At 31.7% G+C, this 17593-nt stretch overlaps 1 protein-coding gene across 1 annotated transcript; it reads right to left on the bottom strand.

Annotated features, from left to right (window-relative positions):
• Nucleotides 1-2582: 2582 nt before the first annotated feature.
• On the bottom strand, nucleotides 2583-14769 carry LOC108912800 (myrosinase 1). The gene is made up of 8 exons (XM_018718184.1): nucleotides 14685-14769; nucleotides 12032-12398; nucleotides 10288-10594; nucleotides 8782-8876; nucleotides 4960-5253; nucleotides 3147-3284; nucleotides 2917-3023; nucleotides 2583-2856 (listed from the first exon to the last, which is right to left on the bottom strand). Exons 1-8 carry the CDS (start codon nucleotides 14726-14728, stop codon nucleotides 2730-2732), a joined length of 1479 nt encoding a protein of 492 aa, XP_018573700.1. The 5' UTR covers nucleotides 14729-14769; the 3' UTR covers nucleotides 2583-2729.
• Between the last annotated feature and the right edge of the window lie 2824 nt (nucleotides 14770-17593).

Below are 17593 nucleotides of genomic sequence, written 5' to 3'. Positions count from 1 at the left end.
ATCTGGGGGGGCCGAAAATGTGGGCAGATGTCCTTAAATCCAGCAAAGCAGCCGAAACTATGAGCCGTTAGCACAGGTTCCCACCAATACGGTCACAGTTATAATGCAATTTGTCATATATCCCAAAGGAACACTTTGAAAATGTTACTATCGTCGAAAATTGTCACAGTTCACCTGCTTCACACTTTAATAGCCAACTCCCTTTCTAAGAATATCAGTATCTCGATACGAACGGTTTTTATGTTTGAATAGCCGCAAAAACGCTGTTCTAGAATATTCGGGACTACATCGATAATTTTTCACAGGAATAACATAAGTTAAACAATTTTGACAAACAGGATTATTTAATTTTAACTGCTTAATTTTAAATAATAATAATTATATACTGATTAACATTTAACATGATAAAATTACTCAAATTTATTTAAATATCTCCAAAAGAAAGAAATGTGAATTTTATGTATATTTGGTTGTATACTACTAGAAGTTGTTTGACTTTGAGCGGTTTACTCTAGGATTATTCAGAACTATACTACGACTAAAATTTTAACGTTACATTGTTTCCACTCGTTAGAGCGAAGAGTAACATTTTTTCCATCTACGATCCTTGGTAAAGATTGTAAGACAGCACAGCGCCTCAGTTTTTCAAGAATCATTGAAAATATAAATTTGAAACTTGTTACAGTTGAGTTATCTCATATCATACATCTGATGTCATACCTTCCCTAAAATTTTAATAAAACAACAGTGGCGTCGAATTTAAGAGATATATCAGGTCTTAACTACCAAAATAAGTTATTTGACATTAAAGATAATCTCTTAAGGTTTAAAGTGAACAGTTCTAAATAATAATGTTTAGTCTTGAACCTTCCTATAGAATATACTATATCTTATAAAAATCGAAAAGCCATTACTTTAATCAATTATTTTACTTTAATATCTTAACAACGAAAGTCATGTCTGTGTCAATTTGTGGAAATTGAATTTATTTTGAGCTCAACTTTTATATTATGAAAGGTACTATAAATGAACTGTACTTAGCTTGACGTCTATATCGTTAATGGTTTTAGAGTAATTTATCAAAAATTATATGACCTATATCGCGGCACTTTTATGTGCGGAAAAGAGACATTTTTAATAAATATTTCAGATTTGTTATAATTCGTTCTAGCAAATAATTCTCTTTAATCCATAATTATTGTTTATCAAGTTTCACAGAAGATTTAAATAAATTTATTGAAAAGTGTGTATTCTAAAGTCATCTAAGATTAAAATTATAACAGATTGAATTTAAAAATTCATATTTCAATAAGAATTGTAAGGATGCGAGTGCTATATTATGATTTTTTGCTATTTGCGTCATCTGTGAGCGAGATGAAGCAACTCAACAGAGATCCCTGTATTTGAAATTATCTAATGTGAGAACTGATCCGAAGATGGCAGTAGTCGCTTAAAAAGTACATTTTAGATGGAACGTTAAAACAACGTCTATTCAGTACCATTTACTTTATAAGCATGGAAATGTCAACCGAATTATTTCAACATTAATAATTATAATTTATAAATGATTTACCTCAAAGTGAAATGATAAAGTGAACTTAGGTAATTCTTCCTGTAAAAAGAAAAAACAGGATGAAAACCTAGTTCTTTTAGTATTTTGTTATAAAATTTGTTTATGTATAAAATCAATTAGACAGTAATTTATACCAAATAGGTAGATAATACCGAAGAGTAAGAGCTTTGAATTAAGAATTTTTCGACTAATGCAGGGATGGATGGTGCGGGTGACCCTGGGGCGCCGCCCCTCCTTGAAATTTTCATAGTAAAAAAAATAAATTTAAAATTTATTTCACAATGTTATTTACATAATTAAATAGATTAGCCCTATGAAACACATTGAAAAATAAATGTTAAATTCGTAATGTGCAGTCAATTTAACTCGATTCGTAAAATTCGTTTGCAGAACTCTGAATACGTGAGCCCCTCGTAACTCGCCTCTACATCTGTAAAGTGTTTACAGCGGTGATCATGTGCGTTTTTAAAAAAAATGTAGATATTTAAATTGATTGGAGCACTTGCAAAAATCAATGATGCGAGAAATACCAAACTCTAATAGTAATTGAAACAATAGCAGAAGAGTACATTTTCCTTATATTTCAATAGTACCTACTTAAAATAAAACTACCTACCCAATTATATTTGATTTTTTTTTCAATACTTTGTATCTAAATTTTTCCGTCGTCCCCAGTATAAAAGTCAAGAACCGCCCTTTTGACTATTTATTTTCAGATTTCCCAACATACTTGTCGTCAACTTGTAATAGGAAATGGATAAGACTGGTAATTTTTATTATACAGGGTGGCCAAATGAAAACGAAACAGAGCCATTTTCAGGAACTGCGTCAAGATTGTAGAAAAACGCTCAGACAAACGCACCCAGAATGTCCCCCCTTAATCTAAAATCGACGGATCTGAGCGTTTTTCTACAATCTTGAAGTAGTTTCTGAAAATGGCTCTATTTCGTTTTCATTTGGCCACCTTGTATGTCGCCACCTGTTAAACAACTTTAATAGTCTATACTACTTATAATATGGTGAAGATCAAGAATGTATTTTATTATATGTACAATTTAAACAAATAAAATCCAGAAAATTGAAGATAAACATTTCTGATGGCTAAAGGTTTATCAACATTTTCATATATAGAATAAAAAAAGCAAATGTCCAAATGTTATTCCCCACACACATCGACTAGGCATCTAGTTTCAATGACGTTTCTGTAATATGAGGCTGAATCTTTCGGAGTTCTAGTTTTGTTCGAGCTGTCAAAGTCCACATGGTACAATCCAAATCGGACCCTGAAATAAATAGAATACCTATTTATTTAAAAAAAGAAACAGTAAATATGAATAACTCACGTAAATCCATTGTACCACTCAAAATTATCCATCAGACTCCATGCTGTGTATGCAGTTACCTTCACTCCGTCTTCGTGAACTGCTTTCAGCAACTCGCTTAAATAAGACTGTAAACACGAAGCTATGATTAATAAAAATTGTAGTGCTATAAAGTTGCAAAATTATTTTGCTTAAATGATACAGTTCAGAATGAATTAACTTCAATTTGTACTCATTAATCATAAGCTTACTTGGATATAACTGATCCTTCCCAAATCATTAAATTCGTCTGGTTCATCTGCAAATCCATTTTCAGTGACAACAATTTCTGGGTCATTATAAGTTTCCTTTATGTGCACTAATAACTTTCTAAATCCTTCTGGATAAACCTAGATGAAAGAAAATCGCTATAATTAGAACAAATTGAAAAAGGAATTAATAGCGGAAAATTATATCCCATTGCAATATATGCATATTATTAACGAATACTAAATATTTGTGAGTCTGTGACTAATAAAGAATATGGATTTAAGAAATATATTATCTTACAGAATGTCAATGCAGTTTAGTGCAATATCAGTTACATGCCTACATGTTTGGTATCAGCGAACAGTATTTGACTTCATTCGATAAGATTTTTCAGAAAAAAAATATTGAAAATGAAGCTTGAGCTTAATACCTTTAGAATAAAGTATAAAAAATAAAAAAGCTAATAATGATATGAATATTAAAAAATATGTTTCTTGGTTAGTAGCAACTTTTGAATAAAGAATACTTTGGTTAAATCCTACCATTTCGACATGAGTAGTATAATATAATAACAAACTGAAATTTCATGATCTTTATCTTGCTTTGGTGCCTCCTCTACTCCATCACTCTCCTTTTGAGATATGGTATTGGTATCAGATCCACAAAAATGCAAAGATTGATGATGTAATTACCAAAATTACCCAGATTAGTGATTTAGGCCATTCGTTGATAAGTTCTAATTTTTGTAAATCACTCATGTAGTTGGTTTGTATCTTATGGCAATTGTATTCACATCACAACATTCTCGCTCTTAAACACGTAGTTCCAATCCAGGGGAACAGTAGATGGCTTTCGAAGTCACCAGTTGTTATGTGCATGGAGACAGGTAATAAATGTGTCGTAAATATATCTAAACGCTTTAAAGTTGCTCACACTAGGACTTTGTTCTCCATGTAGATATTTGCCAAACTTGGGGACAAGGGTGAATCTACAGGGTCGGAAAGTCCATTTCGCCCTTCCACAAATAAGATCGACTTCTTATTTGTGGAAGGGCGAAATGGGCGGTGACTATTAGACGCCTTCATTTTAGCCATCTTTCTCTATCGCACGGATTTCTATGCCTTACTTTATCGCTCTCACGTAACGGCCAATGAACCATGAGGACTTTCCGACCCTGTATAGCTTCAGTTTGTTAATGAAACTGATCTCTAATAAAGCAGAAGAAGGTGTACCTGTACACCTTCGTCAAGTCTACTAAATTCTCATCCTATCTTATGCTGTCTTCTGCCAATAGTCTTTGATGAAATTCTTCCAAAGCCTTTTTAATTGACACTTTTGTGAAAAACGACGTCACGTTAAAACTCACCTGGATCTGCTTAGATTTCCTTGATCTTGACAAAAACAGATTTTATTTACGTCCATCTCTTCAACGATTCGGTAACAATTTATTCTTTCGCTCCCTTGTTGCTCCACAGTAAAGGCGCAAGCATTTTGGTACATAATAATATCCAGTAATTCTGCGTTGCCGTCATGGACCATTTTAAACACATTTATGTAAGTAAACAATAAACCACAGCAATAAGAGCACTATGAAAACCAAAATAATACTGAATAAATAGACATTTTTCAAATTAAGGCAGAGGAACAGCAAACAATTAAGATATACTAATAAATGCACTGCGGTCATCCAGATAAGGGAGTGAAAGGTAAAGGGAAGGGAGTTGAAATATAACAACTTAAGACTATTTTCAAAGGCGCATATATTCCCAATCTATTTTGGCATAAATTGTAAATCATTATTTTATATTTACTTACTGTCAACCAACTCGCAGAAGAGTTCCCCCATGTTGGATCCTTATACTGTTCAACTAAAGCGTCGTTCATAAAACTAGCTTCTTTAATTTCTGAACTGGCATCAGCAGTCAATGAAGTAGTATAGTGATTTAAAGCAATGAAATCGTACGCCCCTCTGAGCATCAAACGTTCTGTAAGTGTGAAGATCGGCAAACGCGAAACGGGATAACCTTGTATTGAACTGAGATTCCTAACAGTGTCTATCATCACCCTAGGATAATTTCCATAAACCAAAGGATATGCATACCAACCAAACTGAAATACAGAAAATATGTTTTGTTAAGGTTATACAGGGTGTCTCACGGTGACGGCCCATTATAATTATTTCAGAGACTACTTCAATTTGAATTTTGAAAATTTGGGATACCGGGTTTTCGGGCATGCCCTTATCAACTGAAATAATGGCGTCCACGTACCATTTCTGGTTATACCGGAAGGTGCCATCAACTTGCTTATTTTAAATGGAACACCCTATATATTATTGCAATTTTGGATTATACGTGTTATTTTCCTAAAATTAACCGTTTTCGAGATATTTAATTTTTTCAAAAAAATTGAGAGAAACAATGACTAGCTTCAAACCATGTGTATTTTATAGTAAGAAAAAGTAACACTATTTATAGGGGGTATAGCTAGACCCCTAAGATTCCCATCCACACTTTCAAAGTGGCTTAATTGCATACAGGGTGCTAGAAATTTAATGCCGAGTTTAGTTAACTTCAAACCTTCATAAGTCGGTTTTTTAAACGGAACACCCTGTATGTTTTTCTATATTCTGATACACAATTTTATTCTCTTTCGAACGGTATCTTCCCTATATCTATCTCTTCTAGTTTTTAAGTTATCTACTATTTTTTGTGTAATAACCTAAAATCATGTATTTTCTTGCGAGGGTAGCTGTGGAACTTTTAGCAAAACTTCAAAATAAACAACTAAACTGTCAATTTGTTGTTAGTCTCTTGCAGTGAAAGTTTAATTTAGTGTTGATAAGAAATGGAAAACAATACATATTCAAATGTTGATATTTTAAATTTATTATTCATTCACGGACGTTGCAATGGAACATGTACAGTTTTTAATGAGACATATCCAAATTTGTCACCAATGGGCAGAAAAAAGTTAAGAAGAATTTTAGCGAATCAACTAGAGTATGGTCGAATTTGTGCAGAAAGAATTTTACCAAAACCAATAATTTCAAATGAAGACAATGTAATAAATGTGCTAGCCTATTTTAGTGTTCATCCAGAATCCTCAACTCGTGCCGCAGAGTATGATTTAGGCATTTCACGAGCATCCATTCACATGATGCTAAGAACTAATGATATGCATCCATACAAATTTAAACTATATTCTGCTCTTCATTCGGGTGACGCCGTACAACGTGTACAATTTTTTGAAACGATGTTAGTGCGATACCAAGAAGATCCACAATTTTTGCAACATATTATATGGACAGACGAGTCAAAATTTACGAGAGAATGTATTTTTAATAGACATAGACATAGACATTTGTGGTCATCTGAAAATCCTCATGTTATCCGAGAAAGAAACTTTCAAAATAAATTTAGCGTAAATGTTTTTTGTCTATTTAAAGATAACCAAATTTCTTACCATATCTACGAAGAAAATTTAAATGCCGACATATATTTCAATATTTTGCAAACGGTTGTGGCAGATTTTCTAGATGATATACCTTTAGACCAACTAAGGAAGTGTTGGTATCAATTAGACGGGGCTCCACCTCACTGTCACAATCAAATCGATCAACAGCTTGACTGAAATGTTTGAAGATAGATGGATGAGACGCCTAGTACCGTGGAATTGGCCAGTGAGGTCTCCGGACCTCACTCCATTAGATTTTCATGTCTGGGTAGTAATGAAGCAAAAAGTTTATTCTACACCCGTTGCTTCAAAAGAGGATTTGATTGCTCGAATACGAAGAGCGTTCCATGAATTGCCTGCAGCTGAAATAGCAAAAGCGGTGACTGATGGTGTTATCTCTAGAATTCACAATTGCTTAGCTGTTAATGGGGGTCATATTGAACATTTATGACTTTTTTAAGTAATTTTTTTATCTTAGTTCATTATTATTGTCAACATACATAATTAAAATTGTGTATTACTATGTATGAAGTTGATTTTTTAGAATTCTTCTTAACTTTATTCTGCTCATTGGTGGAAAATTGGGATATGTCTCATTAAAAACTGTAAATGTTCTGCTTAGAATCCCATTGCAATGTCTGTGAATAAATAATAATAAATAATTGGTGACAGTTTAGTTGTTTGTTTTGAAGTTTTGCTAACGGTATAGGGAACGCTGATACCGTTCGAAAGAGAATAAAATTGTGTATCAGAATATAGAAAAACATACAGGGGGTTCCATTAAAACTAGCTAACTAAACTCGTCATTAAATTTCTAGCACCCTGTATGCAATTAAGCCACTTTGAAAGTATGGATGGGAAGCTTAGGGCTCTAGCTATCCCCCCTATAAATATTGTTGCTTTATCTTTCTTACTATAAAATACACATGGTTTGAAGCTAGTCAATGTTTCTCTCCATTTTTTGGAAAAAAAAATAAATATCTCGGAAAACGGTTAATTTTAGGAATAGGGAAACTTTATAAAAGTCCACCTAAAATAACACGTAGAATCCAAAATTGCAATAATATAAAGGGTGTTTCATTTAAAATAAGCAAGTTGATGGCAACTTCCGGTATAACCGGAAGTGGTACGTGGACGGCCATTATTTTAGTTGAGAAAGGCATGCCGGAAAACCCGGTATCCCAAATTTTCAAAATTCAAGTCGAAGTAGTCTCTGAAATAATAGACCCATTCAGTGATATATAATTTTAAACTTTTTCTTTCATTTTCTGATAGTATTTAACCACCTTAATATATCTTAAAAAAATTAGGTCAATAGGATTAATAATAAGTGACATATTTAATTCTGAATTTGTAAGACCCTTAAAAAGGTCGATACCGGCCACTCAGCGATCAAGTCGCCAGCAGTCGGAGAGATGTGTAGATATTTGCTATAACTTTTACCTATATTATATACCTATATATTTAAGTGTATAAATAGAGAGTGTATAAGAGATATACATCAAGTCTTGTTGAAATGCATTTTTCACACCACATATTTATTATAAACATAGAATGACTTGGAATACGTAAATATACATTTTCGGATTTTTCTCATTGACGTAAATGGTTCGCTTTTCTACATTTTCTTTTGCGTTCCATTTTTGTACATATGTACCCAACGTACTAGACTCGGTACTTGTGGATGTATGCGACGACGTATATGTGCCAATAGTACATTGACTAGTATTTGAAGCAACTCAGAACCACCCTCGTTTTTCTTTGGTTGTCCGTCTAGGGGGTTTTAAAATATTATTATTTAAATAAATTGCTTATAGGTCCCTCTCGCCACGTATTTCGAAATTTTTGTGGACGGGAACGTTTAGTTAACACACTGTATCTTAAAAATCAGGCGATTTCACTTTTTCGCTTACTACAATTTATTGGTTTATTATAAATAGGAAAAAACTTTCTGCAGTTACGACATAAACTTAGAAAACACTTTGTATCACTCTGAAATGTAATCCACAGAATAGATTATGTTTCTAATGAGCATAAAATATAAATTCCAAATTGGACAATTTTTGCAAAAATACAGTAACTGTCCGGTTTTCTTCCTTTTGTTTGTTTTTATTAGGTTGCATTTGTTTCCTTTAATTAATTTAATTTTGATATCACAAATATGTTATGAAATATACGTACATCAAAAAGAAGTTTTCTGTGAGCTGCCTCAATGTCAGCTGGTGAATCAGACGCTGGTTCTGCATATTCTGTACTCAATGAAATGCTTATTCTACCTGCAAAAAAATAATTTGCAAAATTACAGGGAAATGTAGGTAGATACTTATACAATTCTAAGTACAAGTTGTGGTAAAATGATGAAGAAGTTTAGCCAACTTGATAAGCTGATATAATATAGTGAGTAACTTTAATTGGAAATACGTTTTTTAATGGTAATCCCGCGTATAATAAATCATTTTTTAAATTGCACATAACTCTACGCCGTACTGAGTACCTACTTTCCGAACTCAATTTATGTACCCACTTATCAGTTTGCCTTTTGTTACTTGTTTAAACCAACTGTATGAAATTAACGGAGCGGCAGAGTGCGAAACTGCAATGGAAAATATTTTAGTTATAACAGATTGCTTTTGTATGACTTTGCAACATGTTATTTTAGTCACCATATATTTGTTGTAATATTTTTTCCAGATTTTTGGTACCGAAAAACACAGTTTGATTTCATTTCATAGGATTAAAAAAAATGTATCTTTCAGTTTTCATTATTTATCTATATATAAGTAAAAACCGAGAATAAAATATATGCATATTAAAGAAAACATTTTGAGTTTTTAATTTTTTTTGCACTAAATTAATATCGGTACGTGGATAGGAATACGTCAGCAATTGTAAGTAAAACTATTGTTTTAAGAACCATGTTTCTAAATAATTATATCTGCTCTCTTACTAGAGTTCGGGGGTTTCGTCGGCTAATCATAGACGTGTTCGTCGTAAACAAATAAATATAAATAAATACATTTGCGTACTTTATCAGCGAAAGGTCGTTTTTTACCCCTTGGCGCGTTCGATATTATTAGATTATTATTATTAACACACGCATACACGAAGCAAAGGCGAAGCCAATAACTGTCATTATTACCGGTTTCGTACGATACGCTGTAGCGAAAGGCCGACACGACGGCTATGATGATCCGACCGAGTTATTTTCAAGTCATTTTAATTTTTTAACAAAAAGTGCTAGCTTTTTCTAAAGCGCTGTGTTTAGTTTGTGAATCTTAGTATCAATGATCTCAGCAATTGATTTAATTAAGGTAAACTTCATTTTATATTTATTTCAGTTAATACGGTAAGTAATTTCGACATTTTCTGCATGAAGTATTAGTTTTTACTGGAATCGAAATAGAATTTGTACAATGCAATGTAGTGTTCTATGAAGTTAAAGTAAAATTTAAACTGGTATCTTATTTAGTAGTGTTTTGTGTAGCGTAAGTTATTTATTTCTCTGTTTAGTGACGGTACGGTGCGTTTATGTGTCTTCATTGTTAGATTTCTGTGTAATACCATGAAAAGATATGAGATTTGACGACAATGCATGCCACAACTCGCAATTAGATATGCGCTCGCGGCTAACACGCGCAGTTGCTCCAATGTTTTTTTTATTATAGAAATGTAAAAAGCATTACTTACCCCCTTGGCTGTATTTGTATTTTAGCTGATACAAACGATAGATTCTGGCGTGAGCCCTAAGAACGTTATGCGAACAGAGATATTCTGAAACTCCAACTGGCAAAAGAACACCAAGCGCCGCAGATGCAATTGGAAAATGCGCACAAAATGTTATAGGTTCGTTAAAAGTAATCCAAGTCTTTACTCTGTCTCCAAATAATGAAAACAGTAGATCTGCATAATCGGTCACATAATCGACAAAAGTGGGGTTACTAAAATCCCCAATGTAATTCAATGCCTGTGGGACGTCCCAGTGGTACATGGTTACCTGGCAATAACAGAAATATGTATTATTAGATTTAGATTATTGGTCTGTTATTTATTTATTTATTTTAAAAAATATACATCCAACAGGCGATGCCCAATAACAGGATATCAGTCTATCATTAAAATATAACAAAAAGAAAACAAAAGAAAAGAGAAAGGAACTGAATATAAAAGAAAAAACTAACTTACAAATAAGAAAACAAACAAAAAAGTAACAAACAATATACGGCAGACATTACTTAAGTAATGATTTTTTTTATACTATAACCCTAACAACAAAAAATATTAGTATTATTTTCTACCCCACTGTACTTGGAGATAACCTTATACAACGTTGATGCTAGAAGGATGTTACTGTGTGCTGTGGGTAAACTAAAGACGTTATTGTTTTTAGCTGAAAGTTGTGGTACATTAATATGTATATTATTTAAAACACCTGGACAATCCAAAATATTATGAAGAACCTTATGTAAAAAGGTGGTTGGAGAAACATATCTTCTTTTAGAAAGGACATGAATGTTGAAACGTTCAAGTAATAAATTTTGCGAAAAACACTGAGGAAGATGGTACATATACTATTTAGTAAGTACGGTTAATTTCATAATCCTACGCTGTACTCTTTCCAAAGTTGCAATTTGATTAGAATAAATTGGGCTACTAATGCATATTTTAATTTAGAATGAATAAGAGTAATGCATAACAATGGGATTGTCAAAAAAATCTTTGGAATATTGTGATTAAACTCATATTCTTGAATGCAGATGACAATTATGTCATAGTTTTGTAAACGATAAAGCATTTATTTATGCAATCAGGTCTACGTAGTGTTATATTGTATAGTTTAAATCAAATAGAACACAATTTTTCCTTTCAGTAACGATATTAGACCACCGACTAATAACATCAACTGTATTCTGTAACCTATAACAAACGGGGATGGTGTTTATTTCGCACAATAATTTAATGTCATTTTTATACATTAAATGATGCACTTGTAAGTCAGCCATGATGTCCACCAAATATTTATTGAAATTTGTGAGACTAAATCCACGACATTGAATGAACTGTTGCAATAGTAATTCAAACTCACTAAACCTACCCAGTTTGTACAACAAGACGTTGTCGAGCCTGTTATGATTTCTTCACTAAAATAGTCACCGAAAAGTATTACGGATGTTTGATCAAATTACCTTCAAAATCATACCAAATATGTGGGAAAAATAGTCAATTTTTTCTGCTATTGTGTTCAGAATGTTCTTTATTGCCGTAATATTTAACTAGTCTGTCATGGATGTAAAGCTTACAGCTAAATATCAATGCTTTAAAATTCAATATAGAGATTAAAGATTATTATAATAAATGGTGCCCGGAAAACAATGGACGATAGTTCAGGGGGCGAATATATTTTTCTAATATGATACTTCGGACTCATATTTACCCAGGGTTGTATCCCAGCCTCGACTAGGCCATCGATCAGGCTGTTATAATAATCCACACCATCTTGATTAATTTCATTAGTCAAACCAGAAGGTAGAATCCTCGTCCACGCTATGGAAAATCTATAATAGTCCACACCCAACTCCTTTAGAATGGCAATATCATCTTCGTATTTGTGATAGGAGTCGCAAGCAACGTCACCATTGCTCCCATCAACCACTATTTGTGTGGAATGTGTTATGTAATCCCATCTGCTTACGCCTTTGCCAGATTCGTTCCATGCCCCTTCGATCTGGTATGCAGACGTTGCAGCCCCGAAAAGAAATGAGCTCGGAAAAGTTAAGTTGCTGACTTCATAGCATGATCCCCTAAAGGTAAGTATTTATTCATTAAAACTCTTGGATTCTGTTAATTATTGCATAAATACGATAGCAGCTGGCAAAATAAAATGCAAATAGATTTGACACTTCATATTTAGAAATAAACATTTATATTTTTTCCTGTGACCTTTATTGTACTGATAAATTTATACGATTGTATCTATAGGGTGTCACAAAAATAACACAGAAGAGTTGGCAGCATTGTGCAGGGTCACATGTCACAAACTGGAGCGTATATGACGGATGAGCGAGTGAAGATTGTGAAATTTCATTACAAATACGGAGAGTGTGTAGCTGAGAATATGCGCAAATTACGCGGAATTTTCCGTAGGAAGAACGCCCCCAATGAAACAACTGTGAAAATGTTAGATAAATTTGAACAAGTTGGTCTTGTATTGGCCGTTCAACCGAAAATATTGCTACTATGTAGGTGTTAATTAAGTATACGCAATAAATTCTACTGACGATTATTTGAGTTATTTTAAGACAAAAAGTTCATATAAACATTGGTCCGCAGATGCTTCATTTTGAAGATACAGCGTGTTAAACTTTTGTAAAAAAATTGCTAATTCGTAAATATCTTAAATACCCTATATCCAATTTTGTTGTAATTTGGCAGTGTTACTTGTAGTATTAAGAGGTTAATTTAACCCTAACTTGATTAGATTTGTTAACTCCAGTCGCGTCCTGAGCGGTACCTTAACGAATATTTTTGACAAAAAAAGTGCACGCCAATGACTTTTTGTAATTTTTATATATATATATTTTTTGATTAAGCAACTAAAAATACAACTTTTTTGTCTCTTGAATGTTTTTCGTATCTTGATTAATTTTTGGAGGAAAAAATAAAATCCACCTAACTGCATATCCCTGAACCACACCAGAAACATTATTAAAAATATTCGTTAAGGTACCGTTCAGGACGCCACTGGGCTTAACAAATCTAATCAAGTTAGGGTTAAATTAGCCCCGTAACACTACAAATAACACTGCCAAATTACAACAAAATTGGGTAAAGGGTGTTTAAGATATTTACGAAATAGCAATTTTTTGGTTATATGAACTTTTTGTCTTATAATCACTCAAATAATTGTCTGCTGAATTTATTGTACATACTTAATTAACACCCTGTATATAAATAGAACCCTAAAATAAATAATTTTTTTTCGGAACCTCAACGCTTTCTGTCTCCTCAACGAAGCATTTTTACTTCATCATTTTTGTGAGTTGTATATGCCCTTGAAAGTTGTAGGTTATTACAACTCTCTCTACATGTACAGTATGTTTCACATCAAACGAATACAGTGCCATAACTTCCTTCACCAAGGAGTTAGAAAAACCATTGTTGTTTAAAGAATTATAGTTAGCACTAAGTATTTACAGTATCAGTAAAATAGCATATTTTCAAAATAGCGGACCATTTTCTGATTAGGTAAATGTGAGAGTAAAAAACGTTGAAATATTAAAATTATGAGAAAACCTTTTCTATAAAATACATATGTTAAAAAATGGCAAAATTTTAAGACTGGAAAAAGATTCTAATCACTAAATAATATCCATATAAGCTCTAAAATAAATAATCTCATCTAAATGCAACATGCAACCTGTACATATTAATAATTTCTCTGTTTTGTGGGCTAAAGTAGCTTTATTTTGTTAATTTATGACAGCTATAATTAATATAAAATGTAAATATTATCACTTTTTCAAAATGTTAACTAGATACAACCCCATTAATTTTAGTTGTAATTCGATTTAGAGCAAAATTGTTTTATTATGAAAAAGTAAATATAAAACTAAATCACATGTATTATACACTATAAACGGTAATATAATAACAAAATAAAATTCCTGAGATAAAAATTTTATTGGAGGAGATATAATTAGGTACATATTATATTATAAGACTGCAGAAAACAACTTTAATGACAGGTGAAATAACTGAAGGGACAAGTATCCCGTTTACCAATTTTTTTAAAACATCAGAAACGTTTTAAAATTATTTTACATTTCAGATTATCAATTAAAAAAAACCTAATTTTAAATTCAAATGAATTGAAATAGAATTTCTGAAATACATTTGGAAAAGTTTTAGTAAAAAGGAAATTTTTATCTAATTTTCCAAATTTAATTTATGTTGCTTCTGTTCTAAAACTATTACTTACTTACACAATTATTTAAAAATAGTAGACATGTAGGTACCTATTTCAGTCCAGTCCAGTATTTTTACTTAATTGTAAAACATTAAAAAACACGTATAATAATAAACCATACCATTTTGATATCAGGGCAAAGGCAATTATGGACCGGTACAGCATAACTAAACTTCAAATTGGAACTGACTGACTGATCCTTTTATCTGGAATTATAAAAAGTTTAACTTGATGAATATATGATGAAAAGTTCAACAAAAATACAGCACAATTGAAAATTTCATCAAGTGGGGGGGGGGGGTTGTGGAGGGGCGTTAGAATCGGCGATATTGTCAAAGAAATAGTACTGCAGTTTCTTTATTTTAAATGAATAAAGATTATATATTTTCATAGTATTATTTTTATGCGTTTATAAATACAGATTATAATACAACAACATCCCAAATTTTAAAAAATCGCTTAACTGCGAAAACTGTTAAAGCAAAATATTAATTTAAAAACAACTAATTGAGGATTGCCACCTTCTAAATTTTCCTGACACCCGGTATTTGTCCTTAAAGTTCTCGTTTCTCTATTTTGTAAACAAATAATAACAAATAAATTAAAACCAAATTTTGTGTAGGCAAAATAGTATTTAACTTGATATGACAATTTTTGTCAAAATTGTCCAAGATAATGTAACTGGTATGTTTTATATTTGAGCACACGTTTCAGTTGGGACGTAATTTTTATTCACTCTGAATGCCCTCTTATGAAGTTTGTTTACTAGGATATATAAAATATCAGTTCCATATAAGGTAAACGTTCATCAAAAATTTTAATGCATAATATTCGTTCTGAAGATATTTAGAAATACATATTTTTCAGAAAATCATAACACCCTGTATTTATGAAAACAGGAAAAAAAACTATTAATAAAATTTATTTTTATGATATAGGAATAAAAATACTTTTTTCCTGCGCAATGGTAAACGACGCTAATGAGAAAAGTTTTGTAATTGTCTCCGTTTACTAAAAAAAATGAAATGCAACGGTATAGTTTTTTTTCATGGATTGATAGACCATTCATTATGGAAAACAAATACACAAACCGGAGGTCGATATCTTTTTTCTCTTTCAAGTTATTGCTAAAATAGTGAGGTTGTGGTAGAACATCCTCCTTTATTTAGTTCTCTAAATAACATTGACATAATCCAAGCCAAAATTAAATTGTAAAACTATACCAATCTTGTCCTTAAAAAGAATTATTGCTTTATTTTGAAATACTTTTGATAACTACAATGTTTAATTTTTTTATTAATTCCAAATATCTGAGTAATTATAAAGATTATTGTTTCCATAACGAGACAACTGAAAAATTATACCAAAGGAAATGTGACAGCTCTTGCTATGTTCAAAATTAGTGTTATTTGTGCTGGAAAAGTACTTGTGAACAAGGAATATGCCTTTTAAGAATGTGGAAGCGTATGATATGTTGGCAGTTTATTTTCAATGTTTGAAAAATGCCGTTATAGCTTCAAGAGAATACGCTTTGAGACACCCTCGTAGAATACGCTACTCCAGAGAAGTATTTCAGCGTTTATCCAGACGCCGCTACATTCTATAAGAAGACATCGCCGTGAAAGAACGGAAGATTATATTATTAATATGTTGGCTTGTGTCCATGTAAATCTCCAAATAAGTCTAAGGGAATTAGTTAGAGATCTGGAAATTTCATATGGAACACAAGTACTTTTCTCACAGGAATGACAATAATTTTGCACGAAGCAAGAGCTGTCACATATCGTTTGACATAATTTTTTATTTGTCTATTTTTATAGGACAAAGCCTCCTTCGTTGTGGAAGCAATAATCTTTATAACTACTCGGATATTTGGAATTAATAAAAAATGAAATATTGCTGTTATCAAAAGAATTTCAAAATAAAGCAATAATTCTTTTTAAGGACAAGATTGGTATAGTTTACAATTTAATTTTGGCTTGGATTATGTGAATGTTATTTAGAGAACTAAATAAAGGAGGATGTTCTAGCACAACCTCACTATTTTAGCAATAACTTGAAAACGAAAAAAGATATCGACCTCCGGTTTGTGTATTTGTTTTCCATAATGAATGGTCTATCAAGCCCTGTAACTTATACCGTTGCATTTAATTTTTTAGTAAACGGAGACAATTACAAAACTTTTCTCATTAGCGTCGTCTACCGTTGTGCAGGAAAATAATATTTTTATTCCTATATCATAAATATAAATTTTATTAATAGTTCTTAAAAATGAGCCATCGTTTATTGAAATCGATTAAGGCATTTAGAAGTTATGACAATTTAAAAATTTCAAGATAGCGTCCTTCATATTGACGTTGCTATGGTAATAACAAACAAAAAAAGTTCAAACAAAACTTATGAAGGGTTTAATAGTGTATCTAAAAAATGTATTTTCAACTTAGGTTATATAAGAGAAATTTCGAAAAACCGACAATTTTCTGTAACACTATAGCAGTTGCGCTCCCTAGCGGTGAAGTTACAAACTTTCAATTTATTTTGGTCATATTTGTTAATAGATTTTTTACCCCATAATCGTAGCACGTCTAGTTTCCTATATACATCTGCTTGATACTGTTAATGGATCACCCTGTAACATATAGTTTTGGGTAGCTTGGTTTTGCATTGAAGTATTTTGTATTGAAGTAGTACATAGTTGCGACTAAACTGATAATTCCAATAGTATTTGACACCTGTGCATTGTGCAGTAAGTTTCCAAAGTTACAAAGAAGCATTTAAGCTTAAAATAAGTAGATAATATTAATTTATTTGTTCTATTATGTACATACTTATAATTTAGAAATTAAGCATATTTTTGTATATTAATTTTTTTCCTAAAATATCGAGAGAAAGAGTCTTAAAATCTGATCTGCTCCAATTCTTTTGGTATTTAGAGATGATAATTTGAGAGTAGATGTTTAGTGCAAACGACTAAAATTCTATTATATTGGGGATTACGAAGATAATAGCTTAAAAATGACAACATACCTA

Source organism: Anoplophora glabripennis, unplaced genomic scaffold, assembly GCF_000390285.2.
Source record: "Anoplophora glabripennis isolate ALB-LARVAE unplaced genomic scaffold, Agla_2.0 scaffold826, whole genome shotgun sequence".
Lineage (NCBI taxonomy): Eukaryota > Metazoa > Arthropoda > Insecta > Coleoptera > Cerambycidae > Anoplophora > Anoplophora glabripennis.
This window is presented reverse-complemented; position numbering and strand designations above follow the sequence as displayed.